Source organism: Salmo salar, chromosome ssa10 (assembly GCF_905237065.1).
Source record: "Salmo salar chromosome ssa10, Ssal_v3.1, whole genome shotgun sequence".
Taxonomy (NCBI): Eukaryota; Metazoa; Chordata; class Actinopteri; order Salmoniformes; family Salmonidae; genus Salmo; species Salmo salar.
Genome location: NC_059451.1, coordinates 39,388,417 through 39,408,492, shown reverse-complemented (window position 1 = coordinate 39,408,492; position 20,076 = coordinate 39,388,417). Strand labels below are relative to the sequence as shown.

Here is a 20,076-nt window from a genome sequence, read left to right as displayed (position 1 = left end):
GAAATGTACTTTTAGTACATTAATGTACAGTACCACTCAAATACATTGTAAGTAATTTCCAATATCATATTATGTGCAGGCTCTATAAGGACCATCTGAATTAACAGTGTGAATGTACAGCACCTGTTCATAGCCATCAGTTTAGAGCAGATAGGTACAACATTATTTTAATAACAAAAACTGAAAATACCAATAAATTCACTTTAATTCAAATGAACATTGATAAATTATGAAGATAACTGGATTAGCGCTGATTTGACGCATCTTGCTGTATTCTTCATAATCACTATCTGCCCTTGAACAACTCCTCCAGTCAGATTTGTAGTTAGATTAGGCTCTAACCGTAACAAAGTTGAAGACTGAAGTGGTTTCTGTGGGCATTGGGCAGAGAGCAACCAAAAAATTCTACATTTCCTGAATCAGTTACTATGGGCCAAAACGACCTCACTTCCTATTTTCTGTGGCCGTAGGCGCCGACTTCCTGCCCAGCTCCCTGGCCCTCTCAGTAGCAGTCTCCACAGCGGTCATGGTGGCGGCCCTCACACCCCCCTGCTCCATGGCATGAAGCCCGAAGATAGTGGTGCCTCCTGGTGTACACACCTCCGAACGCAGTTGGGCTGGATGCTTCCCTGAGTCCCTCAACAACTGGCCTGCCCCCTAGAACAGAGAAGAACATTACACATGAACAGAGATACAGAAGTACCTGTGCTAATACATTGCTCCAAAAAATAAAGGGAACACTAAAATAACACATCCTAGATCTGAATGAATGAAATAATCTTATTAAATACTTTTTTCTTTACATAGTTGAATGTGCTGACAACAAAATCACACAAAAATAATCAATGGAAATCCAATTTATGGAGGTCTGGATTTGGAGTCACACTCAAAATTAAAGTGGAAAACCACACTACAGGCTGATCCAACTTTGATGTAATGTCCTTAAAACAAGTAAAAATGAGGCTCCGTAGTGTGTGTGGCCTCCACGTGCCTGTATGACCTAACTACAATGCCTGGGCATGCTCCTGATGAGGTGGCGGATGATCTCCTGAGCGATCTCCTCCCAGACCTGGACCAAAGCATCCGCCAACTCCTGGACAGTCTGTGGTGCAATGTGGCGTTGGTGGATGGAGCGAGACATGATGTCCCAGATGTGCTCAATTGGATTCAGGTCTGGGGAACGGGCGGGCCAGTCCATAGCATCAATGCCTTCCTCTTGCAGGAACTGCTGACACACTCCAGCCACATGAGGTCTAGCATTGTCTTGCATTAGGAGGAACCCAGGGCCAACCGCACCAGCATATGGTCTCACAAGGGGTCTGAGGATCTCATCTCGCTACCTAATGGCAGTCAGGCTACCTCTGGCGAGCACATGGAGGGCTGTGCGGCCCCCCAAAGAAATGCCACCCCACACCATGACTGACCCACCGCCAAACCGGTCATGCTGGAGGATGTTGCAGGCAGCAGAACGTTCTCCACGGCGTCTCCAGACTCTGTCACATGTGCTCAGTGTGAACCTGCTTTCATCTGTGAAGAGCACAGGGCGCCAGTGGCGAATTTGCCAATCTTGGTGTTCTCTGGCAAATGCCAAACGTCCTGCACGGTGTTGGGCTGTAAGCACAACCCCCACCTGTGGACGTCGGGCCCTCATACCACCCTCATGGAGTCTGTTTCTGACCGTCTGAGCAGACACATGCACATTTGTGGCCTGCTGGAGGTCATTTTGCAGGGCTCTAGCAGTGCTCCTCCTGCTCCTCCTTGCACAAAGGCAGAGGTAGCGGTCCTGCTGCTGGGTTGTTGCCCTCCTACGGCCTCCTCCACGTCTCCTGATGTACTGGCCTGTCTCCTGGTAGCGCCTCCATGCTCTGGACACTACGCTGACAGACACAGCAAACCTTCTTGCCACAGCTCGCATTGATGTGCCATGCTGGATCAGCTGCACTACCTGAGCCACTTGTGTGGGTTGTAGACTCCATCTCATGCTACCACTAGAGTGAAAGCACCGCCAGCATTCAAAAGTGACCAAAACATCAGCCAGGAAGCATAGGAACTGAGAAGTGGTCTGTGGTCACCACCTGCAGAACCACTCCTTTATTGGGGGTGACTTGCTAATTGCCTATAATTTCCACCTGTTGTTTATTCCATTTGCACAACAGCATGTGAAATTTATTGTCAATCAGTGTTGCTTCCTAAGTGGACAGTTTGATTTCACAGAAGTGTGATTGACTTGGAGTTACATTGTGTTGTTTAAGTGTTCCCTTTATTTTTTTTTGAGCAGTGTATAATACAAATGAGGGCTGCTTTATGAAACCAAAAGCTCACCAATACAGTCTGAGCAGCGATGCTATGGGCCAGAGCACTGGGCATGCCCATCTTCACCGCTCCCTCAGCCAGCGCCTCTGCAAACAGATACACCTGCAGGGCCAATGACTCTCTGTTATAACCAGAACATTACCCCTTTCAGTTTTGTCTTCTCCATCCCATCCTTCTCCCACTCCATCTCTCCTTTCTTTACCTTCATCCCTCTATCCAACTACTTCTCTGACAGAGTTCAGTGTGTCAAATCGGAGGGCCTGTTGTCCGGACCTCTGGCAGTCTATGGGGGTGCCACAGGGTTCAATTCTCAGGCCGACTCTCTTCTCTGTATACATCAATGATGTCGCTCTTGCTGCTGGTGATTCTCTGATCCACCTCTATGCAGACGACACCATTCTGTATTCTTCTGGCCCTTCTTTGGACACTGTGTTAACTAACCTCCAGACGAGCTTCAATGCCATACAACTCTCCTTCCGTGGCCTCCAACTGCTCTTAAATGCAAGTAAAACTAAATGCATGCTCTTCAACCGATCGCTGCCTGCACCTGCCCGCTCATCCAGAATCACTACTCTGGACGGTTCTGACTTAGAATATGTGGACAACTACAAATACCTAGGTGTCTGGCTAGACTGTAAATTCTCCTTCCAGACTCACATTAAGCATCACCAATCCAAAATTAAATCTAGAAATGGCTTCCTATTTCGCAACAAAGCATCCTTCACTCATGCTGCCAAACAGTTTTACCCTCGTAAAACTGACCATCCTACCGATCCTCAACTTCGGCAATGTAATTTACAAATTAGCCTCCAACACTCTACTCAACAAATTGGATGCAGTCTATCACAGTGCCATCCGTTTTGTCATCAAAGCCCCATATACTACCCACCACTGCGACCTGTACGCTCTCGTTGGCTGGCCCTTGCTTCATACTCATCGCTAAACCCACTGGCTCCAGGTCATCTACAAGTCTTTCCTAGGTAAAGCCCCGCCTTATCTCAGCTCACTGGTCGCCATAGCAGCACCCATCCGTAGCACGCGCTCCAGCAGGTATATCTCACTGGTCACCCCCAAAGCCAATTCCTCCTTTGGGCGCCTTTGCTTCCAGTTCTCTGCTGCCAATGACTAGAACGAATTGCAAAAATTACTGAAGCTGGAGACTCATATCTCCCTCACTAACTTTAAGCACCAGCTGTCAGAGCAGCTCACAGATCACTGCACATAGCCCATCTGTAAATAGTCCATCCAACTACCTCATTCCCATACTGTATTTATCTTGCTCCTTTGAACCCCAGTATCTCTACTTGCACATTTATCTTCTGCACATCTATCACTCAAGTGTTAAATTGGTATATTGTAATTACGTCACCACCATGGCCTATTTATTGCCTTACCCCCTTATCCTACCTCATTTGCACACATTGTATATAGACTTTTTCTACTGTATGTTTGTTTATTCCATGTGTTGTTGTATGTGTCAAACTGCTTTGCTTTATCTTGGCCAGGTTGCAGTTGTAAATGAGAACTTGTTCTCAACTAGCCTACCTGTTTAAATAAAGGTGAAATAATATACATTTTAAAAATCCCTACCTACCCTCCATCCTTCTCTTTCCTCCTTGATCCATTTTACATTTACATTTAAGTAGACACTCTTATCCTTAGCGACTAACAATGAGTGAAAATTCAATAGATTAGGCCCTTCAAACTCAACTCTGGACCTTGAAGCCAGTTCCACTGCATTTTTTCCATTGTTGCCCTCCAGTCAGGACTGACTTAGACCTAGGACACCAAGTGTGTGCAATTAATGATCAGGTAGAACAGAAAACCAACAGGCTCTGGAACTCGTAGGGTAAGAGTTGAATATCCTTGGTTAGCCCATCCCTCCTCCTCCCACTCACAAAGGCCACCCCACTGCCACTGAGCCCAGTGTGGATGTCTATCCAGGCCTCGGGCCCCTCCTCCACCAGGCCACAGTGTTGAAGCAGCGAGCGGAGCAGATCCCCGTCCTCCTGTCGCGCCCGTGTCCCCCGCGAGAACAACAGTGCCCCTTGCTGGACCAGACAGGGAAGGTTGGGCATCAGTCTCAAAACCACAGTGTCAAATGGCAGGAGCTGGAGGAGAGGGGGGAGGGAGATGAGAGAAGGAGGGTGACAGGGACAGCGGTGTTCGGATGGATGGAAGAAGAAGAAGAGAAGAAAGAGGGCATGTGACAGAGACCAAAACACAAAATTATACAATTATGGTCTTTTGCTTTATTGCTAAAAATGTTCTTGCCTTTTTCTTGTCTGCAAAGAAAATTGCCAGGCATGTCTATCAGATATCTGATCAACCAATCAAGCAACTCAAGTTACTAAGCAATAGTTTAAAAACCCTCTCATCTGGACTCACCCCCTGAAGCGTTGCCAAGGTTACACCTGCTGCCACGGAAACGATGATGTGTTTCCGGGTGACGCAGTCTGTAATCTCACTGAGAATGGTTGTGACGAGGTGTGGTTTGACCGCCACGAACACCAAGTCACAGCTACTGACCAGCTCTGCATTGGAGTGGGTGACAGCCACCCCCAACTCCTGAAATAAAATGAAAACAGAGGTGAATGGTAGCTCTGCGCATTGAGCATCACACACACACACACACACACACACACACACACACACACACACACACACACACACACACACACACACACACACACACACACACACACACACACACACGTAGAGCAATAGATTCATCAATTCAAATACAGTGATTGACATCGGCTGACAGGGGTGGAGAGAAAATAAGTGTGTGTGGAAAAAAAGAGGAGGAATGTATACCTGAAAGCGACCAAAGTTCCTTGCGGAGGGTGCGCTCACTTTAACATTGGTGGGAGGGACATCTCCTGCAATTAAACATCCTGCAAGTTTTTTGGGGCAAGTAAAGAGTCTCACTCACACACACACCAGGGTTGGGGTCAATTCTAATTGAAGTCAGTTAGTTCAGGAAGTAAACTGAAATTCCAATTCAATATTTGAAAAAAGGGCATCTACTTTCAATGACTTCTCAATTAACTGAAAAGGAGAAGCTATTTATGTAAGAAGTTTTTACAGATTGGAATTTTATATTCAAATCACTTCCTGAATTGACCGACTTCAATTCTAATATACCTCAACCCTGACACACACACACACACTAGATTCCCTTGGCTATCCTGTAGGCCATGTTACCCTGATGAAGACACACACACTATATTCTCCCTGTTGACCTACCAGACTGCAGGACTCCCTTGGCTATCCCGTAGGCCATGTTGCCTGCCCCGATGAAGCCGATTCTCAGGTTAGAGTCCATCTCAGGAGGAGTCTCTGGGTCTGTCTTGATCTGCATGGGGGGCAAAGATAAATCCCTAGTCATACCAATGAACCATAACAGGGGCATCAATGACATGATCGCTTGCGTCTCAAATGGCACACTATAACGTGTACTACTTTAGATATGGGCTCATAGTGGGGTGGCAGGTAGCCTAGCGGTTAAAGTGTTGGGACAGTAAGGTTGCTTGTTTGAATGCCTGTGTGGAAAAAGTGGAAAAATCTGCCATTCTTCCCTTGAGCAAGGCAGTTAACCCCCACAACAAATGCTCCCCGGGTGCTGATGACGTCGATTAAGGCAGCCCCCCGCACCGCTCTGATTCAGAGGGGTTGGGTTAAATGCGGAAGACACATTTCGGTTAAATGCATTCAGGTATCCCCCTTTCCCTTAGGGTTCGGGTCAAAAGTCGTGCACTGCATAGGGGATACAGTGCCAGGGCACAGACAACATAATCATGGGCTTGACATCTGGGCAATGGTAAGAAATCAAATTAGTCCATTGCCTACAATGACATCCACAGTAGAATGATCATGCAACGACTGAGCAGCAGTTGCTTCTTCTTCGGAATCTTCTGTCTCTTCGTCATGCACTGTAGGCTTAGGCCTATTCCGAATACGAACAGGGCCGCTGTTGGTGCCATGCGAGCGGCTCCATGTTTCAGATTCATCCATGATTGATTGCATCGTGGTTGCATATTGTGGGAAACGAGTAAGTTTCACTGTTTGCTGGTTGTTATTCCAGCTATAATACGATGTCTTGAGAACTTTCCACCGGTGCCTTATCTGGTCAATTGATCTGTGATACCCGGCCTGTTTCATTCTCTTCTCTGCTACCTTGAACAATTTCAGGTTTCGAACCTTTCGACCGTCCAAGTGCTTCGCTATGTCCAGCTCCCTTAAAACTTTTAACATATATTCAGTCTCCTCCGAGTCCCAGAAGTATTTTTTCATGGCAGCCATTTTTTTACTAAAAGTTTTTTAGGCTGTGATATGTAGTGATCAAATTATAATATTGATCTGTCCGAATATTCCGAATGGATCTCGATCGGATTATACACATTCCACCTATGCTTTGCTGGGGGCGTCACTAGTTACCAACGCCACAATGTCATAAACCCCGCCTATTTCGAAAATGTATCTTCTTAAAATCAGATTTTAAACCTAACCCTAATCTTAAACACACTAACCTTATGCCTAACCTTAAATTAAGACCAAAAATGTAATTTTTGTTTTAATTAATATTAAAGATATAGGCTGTTGACTTTGTGGCTGTGGTAACTAGTGGAAACACTTTACTGCCGGAACAATAACAAATAAACTTCCGGTTTCAGCCTTCATAATAAAAGCCCTCATAGGCCATAAACCATTATTTTATTAAACGTTTCAATAACACGTTAAGAAAAATGATTTGATAAATACCTATTGGTCAGTATGTTACGATATTGGTATAATAAGAAAAAGATAACAAATGTTAACACACTTTTTATATATATATTTAGACGTCCCTCATTCAGACCTCTTGGTGTAAGAGCTAATCTCCTGATAAATGTATGGCCACATTAGAGATACATATTTCCCACAGATCACACAGACCCACAAAGAATTTGAAAACAACTCAAGCATTGATAAACTCCCATATCTGTTAGGCAAAATACCGCAGTGTGAAATCACAGCAGCAAGATTTGTGGCCACGAGAAAGCGCAACATGAGAAGCACAAACCAATATTTATCTTCCCCTACTATTCGTATGTACATAGCTGATAATACAACTCTTGAAATGTCTAAAACATTTACGAGTGAAATATTTAAGCAATAAGGTACGAGGGTGTGTGGTATATGGCCAATATACCATGGCTAAGGGCAATTCAGGGCTCGAACCACCCAGTTTATAATTACTGTTAAATTATAATCGTTTTTTGTTGTTGTTGCTGATTTGTGTCTTCACTTTTGTTAGTTTATTTCACTCGCTTGGCAATGTAAACACGTTTCCCATGCCAATAAAGCCCCTTTGAATTCAATTGCTAACTAGGTGTTGGACTGACAGACACAGGGCCCGTGGGTTTGAGTCCCAGTCACTTCTGACAGTACTAACACAAATCGTCGGGCTCACACACGTGTGCTTTTCCAACTAGAACCACAACAAGCTGCTAGCTACTACAGCTCAACATTTTAACTAACTAGGTAGCTAGCTAGCATATGATTCAAATTGACGTCACTTTATTTCAGATATATATGCATTATACAGTTGCCTAGTTATGGTTACCTTCAATCAAATCCAGGGATTTTGTAGAGGCTTTGAGCTCAGCTGACACACGAGTCTTCCTGTCTGAGCAAGTTGCTGCACATTATCTGATCTGTATATCATCTCAACTTCAGTTATATGTACCATAAAGGACACATATGATGGAAAGATCTACGAATCTGCCAAAGCTCAAAGGGACAATTGGCCAATCCTGTTCCTGGTTATGTATCTCGTGAGATCCAGAAAGACGCTGATCCGATTGGCTGTTTCATGTACCATTTAAAACAGATGAATGTGGATGGAAGAAATGAAAGGGTTCTCATTCAAATCAGCTGGGTTTGGCTCATCAGAATCAACGAAGGATTGTACCAGCGGAAATCCGACGAAATAACAGAAGTACAAATATATTCTGAGGTAATTTAGCATAACTTTTGAATTTGGTAGTGTGTCATTAAGATTTAGCTTTGCTTCAATGGTTGTTTTTAAGCCAATAGTTTATTTTCATTAAGTAGATTCGGATATAATGAAAATAAAACATGCACACGGTAGTATCGCCTGTTTAGTTCAATGCAATGATTCCAAATTATATTTTACCGTCTGCATGTCCGGCCACACCGCCTGTCACCTGTGCAGTGCAGGTTCAGAGAGGGCGCTGCATCCGACATTATCTTTTGTTTGAGTCGAAGTCGGTCCATAATGAATTGAATAACATATGCCCCCCATAATAAAAAACAGTGGGCTTTGATCCCTGGTTGTCTACGCTGGTTTCTCGCTGAACTAAAGCCTAGGCATTTTAATGGAGAGTTAATGCACTTCTTCAGCTGTCAGGCCTAGCCAATCAATCAAGCGTGTTTTACGCAACTTGTCTGTCACTGACATTGCAAGTTTGAATGTACACATTCAAACTTCATGTGTACATATTCTCCCTGTGTAGGCTACTTTCTCCAGCACTCAGATGGCTCGGCTGGTGATGACCAGTCAGATGGGCCTTAAACTGCTGCTGGTCTGCGTGCTGGCCTCCCAGTGTGGTCCAGTGAGCGGTTTTTTTGACTGGTTGAAGCCGACGCAGCCAGGGGCTCCAGCCCTCGCCCCTTCACTGGACCCTGGACTACCTGAGGGAGATGCCCAACCGTTCGAGATGACGGTAGCCGATGAAAAGTTCCTAGCAGAGGCAAAAAATATGGAGCTCAGCCCGTTGGACAGCTGTCATTACCGGGTAATGTGACGGACAGTATTATTATCTACACAACATTAGTCAGGTCTTCTCGCTTAGATAACAGAATCAGTGTTTCAACCATTATGAATATTGTCTATGAACCCTTGGCTGAGCAGTCAGCATGATGATGCATCCTACTGTTATTCTTTCCCAAAGAAAGCTTGGGCTATATGTCCACATAACAACTATTTATTTCACCAGGCATTGACACTGAAGCATAATGGCTTTATAGGCATGTTCATGGGCATCACAGCACCTCAGAGAAGATGCAAGGCAGATCCACTCATCAGTTTAATGCATTTCTTTAAAACAAACTGACTTCATATTGATCATCCCCTATCATCAGCCAGTAGAAAAAGTCTGTCCCTCTCCCTGCAGGTGATTGCCCAGCTGAAGTCGACCTGCGCTAGCCTATCAGAGGAGCAGCTGGCCAAACTGGGCGTTGTCCTGTTCAACTGCCAGGCAGAGGTGGAGGGGCGTAGGACGTACCCCTGCACTGAGGACATGGTACGCTCCGAGATGTATAATTTGTTCCAGCTAAGAGATCTAGAAACTATTTTTTTTTTTAAATTGTTTTGGGAGTCAAGTTGTTAAAATATTAGAATGTTAATACAGTTCTGTCCTAGTCACTGATGTTAGAGGACTTGGTAGGTTAAAGGCAGAATTGTTAGTGAGTACCATATTTTCCAGTCTGAATCTGGGTCATTTGTATTAGGACATACTGCAGCAAATAGTTTTTAAATGATTTGTAATGGAAAAACAGTTTATTGGAGAACTTCAGGTAGTGCCTCCCGCTTCTGTTTCATTTTGTGCCTGAGCTCGACCCAGTTGGCATGCACAGCACTGAAGCTGATTTCATAGTGTCTCTACAGTATGTTCACCCTCTTCTCCTGCCAGTCCCTAAAGCAGTGCACAGCGGACATGGACTCGGACACGTGGAATGCTTACCACATAGTGAGCAACCGGGCACGCTCCGTGTGTTACGCCACCCGTCAGCAGCACTTCCGCCGCCGGGCCGAGCTCACCGTCAACGCGCTAATCTCTACGGCAACCAGCCAACTGGACGCCATGAAGGACCTGAAGGTCAGTTGTCTTTTTGTCAATCTCTCCCTTGTTCTGTCCCCCCTTCTCACTCTCCTTTTCCCCTTCTATTTCAAAGGGAGAGGTCTGTTTTTCTTTCTCTGTTTTCTGTCATAATATGTGGACTTGAATGTCTCTGCTGTGTTCTACAACAGGAGGGTCAGCTGGAGCTGAAGGATCTGACTTCGGCCTCCCTGGAGAGGCTGCTGGAGGGTCACAGTGCCCTGGTGGTCCAGCAGGGGGCACTGTGGGAGGGCCAGGAGCAGCTGGAGACCTCGCTCTCGTCTAACCTGGAGCGTCTTGGCCAGGAGAAGGCCCTCATTGCCTCCGGACAGGAACTGGTGGCCCAGCTCATCCAGGGAATCACACACAGGATGGGTAAGAGGAGATGCATACACAAACACACACACTGTTTGTTGTTCTCTATTTCACAGCCTTAATCCACAATAATACCGACTACTTTTTATAACTTAACCAAGATAGACCACAGCCTGTCGTTTCCAGCGGAAACAAATGAGTCATAGTGGGCAGAACAAGCAAGGAGGTGAGCAGAGCCAAGCACGAGCTAGCGAGATCCTATTAGCGCATTCTAGCATGCATCTGCATATTTCTGTTAGGGAATGCCTACTCTGAAGTGCGCGTGTGCAATAACTCAATTTGTCTTTGCACTCCTAAACAAGGTGATTTAAAAAATAAACTTTTGCAACGGGTAAAGTCTATAAAACTTAGTCCACTCTGTTCATAACAGATTGTAGTTTTGCGAACAACTGTATTGAGAATGTTTAATCTATGAGAATGTGCAGAATGTCGGCCAAAATCCATCTCGTTCCATCTTCTCCCGCTGCTGGCAAGTGGACGCTTCATCTCACTACCATATTTGGTAGTGAGTGGAAAAGCCAAAACGGTGCTTCATTTATACATCCAGTGAAATATCTGTCTCATTGTTCTATCTGTGATAATAGTCTTGTTCACTCCTAGCACTTTCTCTCTCACATGCTCTTATGGGACATTGCTCTCTTTCTCAACACTGTTAGTGGTCTGTTTTTGCTCTGTGCACTCACTGACTCCTTACAAAAATGCTTGTGAGATCATGTTCACTTCATGTCCCCTACCTCCCTTCTAGAGAATGTTAGTGAGCAGCTAAAGGATCAAGGGTCAGAGGTGCAGGAGGGTCACAAGGCCATTCTGGATGACCTTGCTGAGGTCAGTGGGCGCGCAAAGGACATCTATAGCAAAATAGGTAAGATGCGCATGCACACACCATGCAAAAGCAACGTGTATGTTCATCACACTAACTTGTAATTTGGGGTAAATCTACTGATTCTGGATAAATGCAATGAATGATCTGTATTTGGTTGCAAATGCTACTTATCTAAGTTTTGAGGTCTTTTTAGGACAATTTTATTAACTTGTTAAATACTTTAAACTGCATTCTAATGTTGACTGCTTAAACAAAACGTTATCAAGGGAAGTGCTTTATGCATGCTCAGTTTTTGGGTCTCGGGGGCTGCCTGAGTGGAAATTTCAAATGGAAGTTATGGAACTCCCTCACGTGGTTCCTTTTATGGGGAATAGTCCTCAATGAAACTGACATTAGGCTAAATGTGGAGAATTATACGTTTGCCTCCGTTGGCCATCAAGTAGTCTTAATGTATATGCCATTGTCGGCTGCCATTTGATACAATAATTATGTTGAAATGACTATTACTGGAGTCATTGCAAATACATTTGTGCCACTTGTGTAGCCTATCTGGAGCTGGCAAACCAATTTTAGTAAGTAGCCTAAAACTTCAGTTTATTGTTGTAGCCTTGTGTTATTATGAACATATTAGATTGACAGCAAATCAGATTAGGCTACAGGTAAAATAAACACTGGTTGTTGTTGACATTCATATACATATTATTCATATTTAATTCAGTGATTGTAATTATGACCACATCCTTAGGAGCCTATTCCAGCAGGGTATTGGGGAAACAAGCACCTCTTATTGTGAAATCGCCTTGCTATTCATGTTGAATAAATAAGTCTGGAAATTTGAACTAGGCAGTCTGCTAAATCGTTCAGTTTACATCTTGTCTAGGCTACTGTAGACTAGCCTATCGGGCTATAGGCTCCCTGTCTTTATCTAAGCAAACTATGACAAAATGTAATTACAATCAAAAACTCAAATTTTAGTCTGTAGCCTATGTCTATTGAAATGACAAGTCAATCTCGCAAATGGGCCATTTTTATAACGGATTGTAGTCTTAACATCTGGCACATAATAACAGCACAAATGCCAGAAAATAGGCTAATATTATTTTTATATATGTATATGTATATATATGTATATATATATATATATATATATATATATATATATATTCATCCAAGTGTTTCTTGCTCAGAGATTTCGAAATCCTCTATCCAACTTTCTTCACTCAAACTCTCCTCTCATATTTATCTATAGTTATGCACAAAGGGGATTTATTTACAATTATAAACCTGGTTCGAGCCCTGAATGCTGATTGTCATAAAGCCGTGGTATATCAGGCCATATAGCACGGGTGTGACAAAACATTACTTTATACTGTTCTAATTATGTTGGTAACCAGTTTTATAATTGCAAGAAGGCTATTATACCCGGGGGTTTATGTTATATGGCCAATGTACCACGGCTAACGGCTGTATCCAGGCACGTTGCATTTAAGAACATTGGCCATATACCGTGCCTTATTGCTTAATCATAGCAAACGAGTTAAATCGACATCCATTGATTGAAAAATCTTTTGAGTTTAATAAGAGTGAATTATTTTCTTTTGCCACATTCAAATTCCTTTGTCATAGTTTGCTATTATTTTGAGGAAACCCGAATTAAGCTTCCAACGTCGTTACTATGATATTCCTTAATTTGCTCGATAATGTCATGGAAAAAGGGTTTATTGTATAGATATGGCAACTCAATTGCTGTAAAAAAAAAAACACTTTTTTTTTTTTTTTAGCTTGACCTGGCAACCCTGGATCCCATAGATTATATTAGTATTCTGAGTGATCCACTGTTCGGTGCGGGAGTCTGTGCTTCTTGATTTTTCTCCATGCACTGCTAATCTGATTTTGATTGAATGGCTCTTCCAACTTTCAAGTCACCTGCTCGACGTGGTGAATTCAGGATGTCCAAGTTCCTGGGCTAGTTGATTGGCCATTTCCCTGAGCAGTGGAACTCTCACCGGTACCCCTGGATTCTTGGTTTGGTTGTACCACGGTAGCAGAGCCGCTTCCACATCCCTTGCTTTCTCTATTCTCATTGAGGTCAAGATGGAGAATGTGACTGAATAATTTACTGCACTTAACCTAAATTGCCATTTTCTGTAGTCGCATAAATAATGATTCTGGCGAGTGGGCAACACTAGCAAACAGGAGCTGTCAAATTGTACTTTTGGTTTCAGGGTCTACTTTCAAAAACCAAAAAACGCTGTGTAAATTATTTATGCAGGTTTAAATGACATGATACACTATTGTCTGACAATTTAATTGTTATATTATAGCTAATTTGACATTGTTTATCATTGATGTAGTGAAATTCTGTATCTTTAATTGTATGGATCTGATCATTTGTTTTTCTCCTTGTCTCCATGGGAACGTGATCGCAGACCACAGTATGTCTGGGTTCCTGCAGTATCAGAAACTGACAGCTCAGTACTACATGGATCTCATGGGAAAACTGGAACGCATGAATGGAACCCTGGGAACCATGCTGCGTTACCTTGACAACATGCAGCGTTGTCTAGAAGAGAGGCTTCATATTATCCAGGGTTACCTGGGCTGGGCAGGTAGTGTGTGTGTATATATATATATATATTGACTCATTTTTTTTTAGAATCAGACCAGGTACACAACTTTAGACCACCAGATGCATTTTATTGCAAAGGTCAACAGATATCTTCTTTTGTAGTGAGAAGGAACATTTAATCTTAGTTCTTTCATCAGGTACACACATTTTGCAGTAAATTTCCCTCCCTGTGTTCCTGTCCAGCAGGTCTAAGCCTGGCTGCGGTGTGGACATGTGTGGTGCATGCTGGGTACTTCATGCTGTGTGCGGTGGTACTGACGTTCCTGCGCTGTCCGTCCTTCTCCCGAGCCATGCTGCTCTTCACAGTCCCGCTCAACGCTGTGGCTGAGGTCAACCATCAGCCTGCCCTGGACCTGCCCAGTCTTAGCATGCTGCTGCTCACACTGTCACTCGGTACGGGCAGGGTTTTGTGTGTGTGTTGCTGCCCCTCTCACTGGAAACCACAAAAGGGTGTGTTCTCACCCTATCCCTCATGACTGACTGGGATATTAATAATTAGCCCTCTTATGGGTGATGTGGACTATTGTGATGTCATTACCCTCTCCTCAGGCTACTGGTTGGCGATGCAGGTGTTGTGGGCGTGTTCTCAGATGAGAGGAAAGAAGATCCCCAGGCTGCTCCCCAATCAGAAGACCCTGGAACCAGAAAGCCACCACTACCCCCACTCCTGTGGCCCATCCTCCTCCACCCCCCAGAGGTGAGTGACGGTAGGGTAGCTCCAGAATCGAATTACATTTGACTTCAGATTTGCTAATAAAACATGCATCACAAGATGTGCATTTACCAGAGGGAAAACTCATGAAAGCATAAATGAAAGTACTTATTTTCAAAGTGGCCCTGGACGGTAAAGGGTGGCTACTGCTAATTATGTGAACTGACTAAGTTTGATATAATGTAGCTGATACTTATTTCTTCTCCATACTCTCAGAGATGAGCTGGATGGTCTCATGGAGCCAGGAGACCTGCTGGACCAGGACAGCTTCATGACTGGTGTGTAACACACACTACAAAAGGACCATGTTCTCTTCAGAATTCCTCTCAAAATGAATGGGAAACACTATTCTCTTGGCTCTGTTATTTCATTTTTCTAATCATTTCCAGGTGACCCCTGCATAGCAGCATTGTCTCCCTCCCATGCCCACTACATGGCTGAGGCCAGGTTTGTGCCTGGTATGGGCTCACTGAACCACTCTACTCCCAGGTTCAAGTGTCGGCCTAGTCTCTCTGCGGTGAGCATGAATATAGCAGATTAATGTCCTTAAGGGAGATGGAGGGTATTAGTGTCAAACTCTGATAACCAGTAGGTTTATGTAGATTACTTACTAAATGTAATTCGGTTACTAGTTACCTGGCCAAAATTCTAATCACAAACTTTTGGATTACTCATTGATTGCTTTTACTGATTACTTTTAGGTGACTTCCCCCATAAGGGGCACATGTTAGTAGCTGCCACAGTCATAAAATCTGATTTTTAAACCTAACCTTAACCACACTGCTAACCCCAATGGTTAGGCATTAGGGTATCTATGTGTGGTTAGGGTTAGCTACACATCAGTGCCATTTAAGATTATTTTCTTTTTTTTCATGAGCATGGCCTTATTTCTATTACAGCATGTTGGATGACTTTCTTTCACCCAGTTCAATGTAACAGTGATTGGTTTAGGCTACTACATGATACTCACATTTTCCCTATACCCATCATGAGGTTACTACAACCTAGCCTATGAATGACAGTTTACAATGTAGGTGCACACAGGTCGAGAGATACATCATACTCCGCATGGCTAATAGAACTACAGCGTTAGTAAACCCGCTACAATCATGCAGTAACGTTAGTGTACAGTCAGTAAGCAGTTACCCCAGTGGCAATAAATTAGTCAAACCAGAAGCTTACCTTGACTTGGAAGAGTTCCAGTGTTGTGTTGGCAAGTCATAGCCAGCTAGCTAACATAACATCCTTCTGTTTGAGCAGGGTGTTTCAGTAGGATAAACTAGCTATCTGCATTTACTAGCTAAGTAAGTGAGGGGGAAAAAAAGACACTTAAACTGTTCTCTTTCTCTCTTTGTCAACTACTCATCACATGTTTATGCTCTGCAGTGCTAGCTAGCTGTAGCTTATGCTTTCAGTACTAGATACATTTTCAAATTCTTTGATTGGGTGGGCAACATGTCAGTTCATGGTGCAAGAACTCTGATAGGTTGGAGGATGTCCTACGGAAGTTGTCATAATTACTGTGTAAGTCTATGGAAGGGGTTGAGAACCATGAGCCTCCTAGGTTTTCTATTGAAGTCAATGTACCCAGAGGAGGACAGAAGCTAGCTGTCCTCTGGCTACACCATGGTGCTACCCTAGAGGGCTGTTGAGGCTACTGTAGACCTTTTCAAAATAGTGTTTTTAATCAATTATTTGGTGATGTGATTTATATTAGTATAGTTTTATCTAAAAAGGAAAACTTTATTTTTATGAAATTCACTGAGGATGGTCCTCTGCGGAGCCTTTACTGCTACACATACAGATTATTATTGGCTCTGTCATCAGACATACTGTTTTCAGATTAGTAGTCTATTCTTGACATTTTGTGTTCTGATTGGCAGGCTGTCCTAGGTCTGCCCCAAAGGAACCTGGGAGGAATGATGGATGCAGTGAGCAAATCACAGAGCGCCAGCCCCAACCAATCCCTGGCCAGCAACAGGTTAGCGTTCTAACCAACCTGATACGTTTAGCAGGTTCAAGCATGAACTCTGTTTGCAATGTTTGACTTTTATATAGTGTGACTTAGTAAAACCAACAATGATACGCCGTGTGACACTTTTGCTATGCCACACCTGTACTGTATGTGAATAGCTAGGTGCGTGTGCGCATAGTTTTTATAGGTGTGAGAAGTTGACCTTATCAATTACACTGCCTGGCTTACCTTGCTACAACTAAAGATGATTGTGTCATGTCAGATCACATTATGCCACACCTATGTGATGTTTAGCGGGACCAGGGATTACTTGTGTGCATTGTGAGAATTATGTTTACTTTCTGATTTATTTTAGTACAACCAATGATGACCAATAAAATGACTTTATGCCACACCTCATTCAATGTTTATAGAGGAAGAAATGATTACTACTGTGGCGTTAGCCTTGTACAGATGGTTTGATCACAGAGGTATTTGATACAAGTTAGAATGGTTCTGGAGGTCAATCAACTCCATAGTTCTCACCATTGTGACCAGCACAGGAGGACAGATGGTGTGTTTTTAGACTACATTGCAGTTGGGCTGTGCAGAATCCCTGATCTACAAATCACCTTGTATCTGAAATAACTATTCATTATGTGACCAAGATGACTTCTGCACCTCGCCTTGCTCAAACTGATCCCCCTCAAAAGTGCTTTTTATTTTCCTCCTTTCCCCCTCTCTCTCCTCCTGTCCCCTGGCAGCTCTGTGTCTGGTCGTCAGCTGTGTAATGGCACTACCAGGATGGGACAGCAATGTAAGAAGTGGGCGGTGCTAGGACAGGAGTACTGCCACGTCCATGAGGGTGGCTATACCTCCTACAACCGCCTCTGAACAACACCCTGGCTGTGTTCCAAATTGTACCCTATTCCTAATACAGTGCACTACTTTTGACCAGGGCCATAGGGCTCTTCTCAAAAGTAGTGCATTATGTAGGGAATAGCCTGCCATTTGAATGCACGCCCTGCTACCCCCAACCCCTTCGTCCATCCACCAGGGGCAAGTTCAGTAGGAGAAAACGTTTTGAAACGAGAAATCGTACCAATAAGAACAGATTTTTGTTGCAAAACGTTTTGCTAGTGTACCCAACTGAACAAGACCCTTAACACCCTCCCAGGAAGTATTTGGGCTATTCTCCTATTCTTTTATTTTAAAATTTGTTTAATCAGGCTGTTACCCTAACAGTAAGAGAAACCATGGTATGTCTGTAGTGTCTAAAGCAATGACCAGTTGTCATGTGTATGAACTTTTTTTATGTCTGTGTGGATGAAAGCGCGTTCCTGTGACATCCTGAAGTAGGATACTCCCTGGCTGTAAATGTGAAAGTAATGTGATAAAGCTGATGTTACTGAATTCTACAAGGGTTTATGGAGGCAGGATTGTTTGCTTTTTATCATGATTTATGGACCGTGTGTACAAGATACCGACCAGTCTCTTTTTATTTATTTTTTTTTAAATCTATTTTTTGAATCTTTTTATTTTTTTTAGGGTGTGTAGATTTGTCATTTGCATCCGAGTTATGTAGAGGACAAAGGAGGTGAATTATGACTTTCACTTAAGATGAATTTTCCTTGAGTCATGTATTGATGTCATTGAGAGACTAAGTGAAATTTCGCGTAAATGGAAGTAAAGATTTGCCCGTAAAGCACTAAATTGCACTCATAAATTACTGACTTGACTAACGGTTGGGAATATTATTTGTGCTTTTCTGATCTTAAATGTATTTCATTTTTTTTAAGCTGCCTGTCAAAGGCAAATGTTTTTGTATGAAGGGCATATCTATTGTTTGGATTTTTAAAAATTAATAATAAAATATCAGTAATGCAAAGTTTGTAAACATTTGTGTGAAGGGCATATTTCAAAGTCAATTGGTCGCGCACACCAATACGCAGGTGCAGCGAAATGCTTGTTACTAGCTCCAACAGTGAAGTAGAATGTCTCACAAATAACCAAATTTAAAAAAATGACAGATCAAGTCCAATTAACAATCATGAGTAGATATATGAGTGAGCATGTCAGAATCCAGAATGTATTTTCCATTATGGGCATCTAGATGAAGTATGGAACTAAAATGGGGACAATGGAAACTATGTAAAATGTTTGTCTTAATGGAAATAAAGCAAAGAGGACAATTCAATGATCAGGAGACTAGGGGGTCATTTCCAGGACACAGATTAAGCCTAATCCTGGACTAAAAAGCACTTTCAATTAAGATTCTTTGAGTTTGCCTTTTAGATTAAGCCTAGCCCTGAACTGTCTGGGAGACCAGCCCTAGAATTCATTGTTTGGTGTTCTACACCAGCAAAGGAATGCGTGTTAGTCTGTGTGAACATTCTACTCCTTGCACTCCTATACCATGAGTGTCATATGCCAAACATTTGGCATGACATGGAGTGGACTGATGGCACAAACAGATATAGGACCAGGCTAAATATGACTTGTTGCTCTTTATCTAACAAAAGAGTTGCTGGGCCAGTTAGACTGGCTTGTCAACTAAGTTAGTTCCTATGAGAACACTGTTTAGCCTAGCCTAGTGGAACCAGCCTGATCCCTGTGTTCACCTTTTGTCTTTTCTTTTTTTTCAAGTGAAATAAAAGTCAATGTAGCGTTCAGGCTGGATCCACCACACTACCTTAAACCGTGTGTTAGTCACAATATACCGTGGGCTCTCAATGCATTGTTAGATAATTTACACTTCTGATAAATATGTATTAATTGTAAATATGATGCGTCTCCATAACCTGAGGTGTTTTTCATTAGTGCACATAGTAGCAAACTGGTTCGCAACAAATGTTGGTTTTGCAAATGGACCAATTCAGGGGGGTATTCACTACAAACCGAAACGGAAGCAAATGAAACGGGAACCTACCTGAATTTGTCCATTAGAAACTTGTTTTCATTGCAAAAAGTCTTCAGTGAAATGTTTTGGTAGGTCCCTCCCCATTTTGGTTCTGTTTGCTTCCTAGTGTTTTTATTTTGTTTTAACTTTGTGGACAGGGACAATGTACAAAAAATGTTTGTGAGTCTGATCGCTTTTTTAGACACGGTTTCCTAATCAACACTAAAAGCTAAATAATTTTGAAAACACAAAAACAAATGATGGCATCGACACAGTCAGCAAACTGGCCACACAAAGCTTAAGTAGACTACCACAAAGGGAATCTGAACTCTGTTCGCTAGAAGAGTCCGCTGCTTCAGCCTATGAAAGGTGCCTATTGAATTTCTTTGCAGCCCATACATCATTTCAGATTTTCAAAATTAATCAAATCTAATTTAGTGCAAAAGCATTTTAGAAGCATTGCCTCTATAGCTAATACCGGACAA

The 20,076-nt window shown here is 43.0% G+C and overlaps 2 protein-coding genes across 10 annotated transcripts; one reads left to right on the top strand and one right to left on the bottom strand.

Moving 5' to 3' along the window:
• Positions 1 to 152: 152 nt before the first annotated feature.
• Positions 153 to 8,095, bottom strand: pycr3 (pyrroline-5-carboxylate reductase 3). 5 transcript variants are annotated; one of them, XM_014123205.2, is made up of 7 exons: positions 7,922 to 8,095; positions 5,563 to 5,671; positions 5,131 to 5,195; positions 4,702 to 4,881; positions 4,212 to 4,424; positions 2,323 to 2,415; positions 188 to 657 (listed from the first exon to the last, which is right to left on the bottom strand). In XM_014123205.2, exons 2-7 carry the CDS (start codon positions 5,639 to 5,641, stop codon positions 445 to 447), a joined length of 843 nt encoding a protein of 280 aa, XP_013978680.1. In that variant the 5' UTR covers positions 5,642 to 5,671; positions 7,922 to 8,095; the 3' UTR covers positions 188 to 444. The 5 variants fall into 5 exon arrangements, with proteins under 5 accessions (NP_001134655.1, XP_013978680.1, XP_013978677.1 ...); XM_014123202.2 differs by lacking the exon at positions 7,922 to 8,095 and adding an exon at positions 6,166 to 6,732; NM_001141183.1 differs by lacking the exon at positions 2,323 to 2,415 and having other exon boundaries at positions 153 to 657; positions 7,922 to 7,944.
• Positions 5,872 to 18,893, top strand: bmb (brambleberry). 5 transcript variants are annotated; one of them, XM_045687757.1, is made up of 13 exons: positions 5,872 to 6,136; positions 8,835 to 9,116; positions 9,495 to 9,623; positions 10,014 to 10,199; positions 10,352 to 10,574; positions 11,320 to 11,436; positions 13,827 to 14,006; positions 14,213 to 14,419; positions 14,576 to 14,723; positions 14,955 to 15,016; positions 15,128 to 15,255; positions 16,622 to 16,719; positions 17,457 to 18,893. In XM_045687757.1, the coding sequence occupies exons 1-13, from the start codon at positions 5,942 to 5,944 to the stop codon at positions 17,584 to 17,586; spliced, it is 2,085 nt and encodes a 694-aa protein (XP_045543713.1). In that variant the 5' UTR covers positions 5,872 to 5,941; the 3' UTR covers positions 17,587 to 18,893. The 5 variants fall into 5 exon arrangements, with proteins under 5 accessions (XP_045543713.1, XP_045543710.1, XP_045543712.1 ...); XM_045687754.1 differs by having other exon boundaries at positions 14,213 to 14,476; XM_045687756.1 differs by having other exon boundaries at positions 14,210 to 14,419.
• Positions 18,894 to 20,076: the final 1,183 nt, after the last annotated feature.

What these genes read in the sequence shown, in the direction of transcription:
- bmb (XM_045687753.1), top strand. Translation starts at nt 5,942, where the DNA reads ATGACGTCGATTAAGGCAGCCCCCCGCACCGCTCTGATTCAGAGGGGT. An exon ending in TGGACAGCTGTCATTACCGG is followed by an intron (nt 9,117 to 9,494) that starts GTAATGTGACGG and finishes CTCTCCCTGCAG; the next exon opens with GTGATTGCCCAGCTGAAGTC. An exon ending in CAATCCCTGGCCAGCAACAG is followed by an intron (nt 16,720 to 17,456) that starts GTTAGCGTTCTA and finishes GTCCCCTGGCAG; the next exon opens with CTCTGTGTCTGGTCGTCAGC.
- pycr3 (XM_014123202.2), bottom strand. Translation starts at nt 6,618, where the DNA reads ATGGCTGCCATGAAAAAATACTTCTGGGACTCGGAGGAGACTGAATAT. An exon ending in GGAACTTTGGTCGCTTTCAG is followed by an intron (nt 4,882 to 5,130) that starts GTATACATTCCT and finishes ATTTTATTTCAG; the next exon opens with GAGTTGGGGGTGGCTGTCAC. An exon ending in CCTTGGCAACGCTTCAGGGG is followed by an intron (nt 4,425 to 4,701) that starts GTGAGTCCAGAT and finishes CCTCTCCTCCAG; the next exon opens with CTCCTGCCATTTGACACTGT.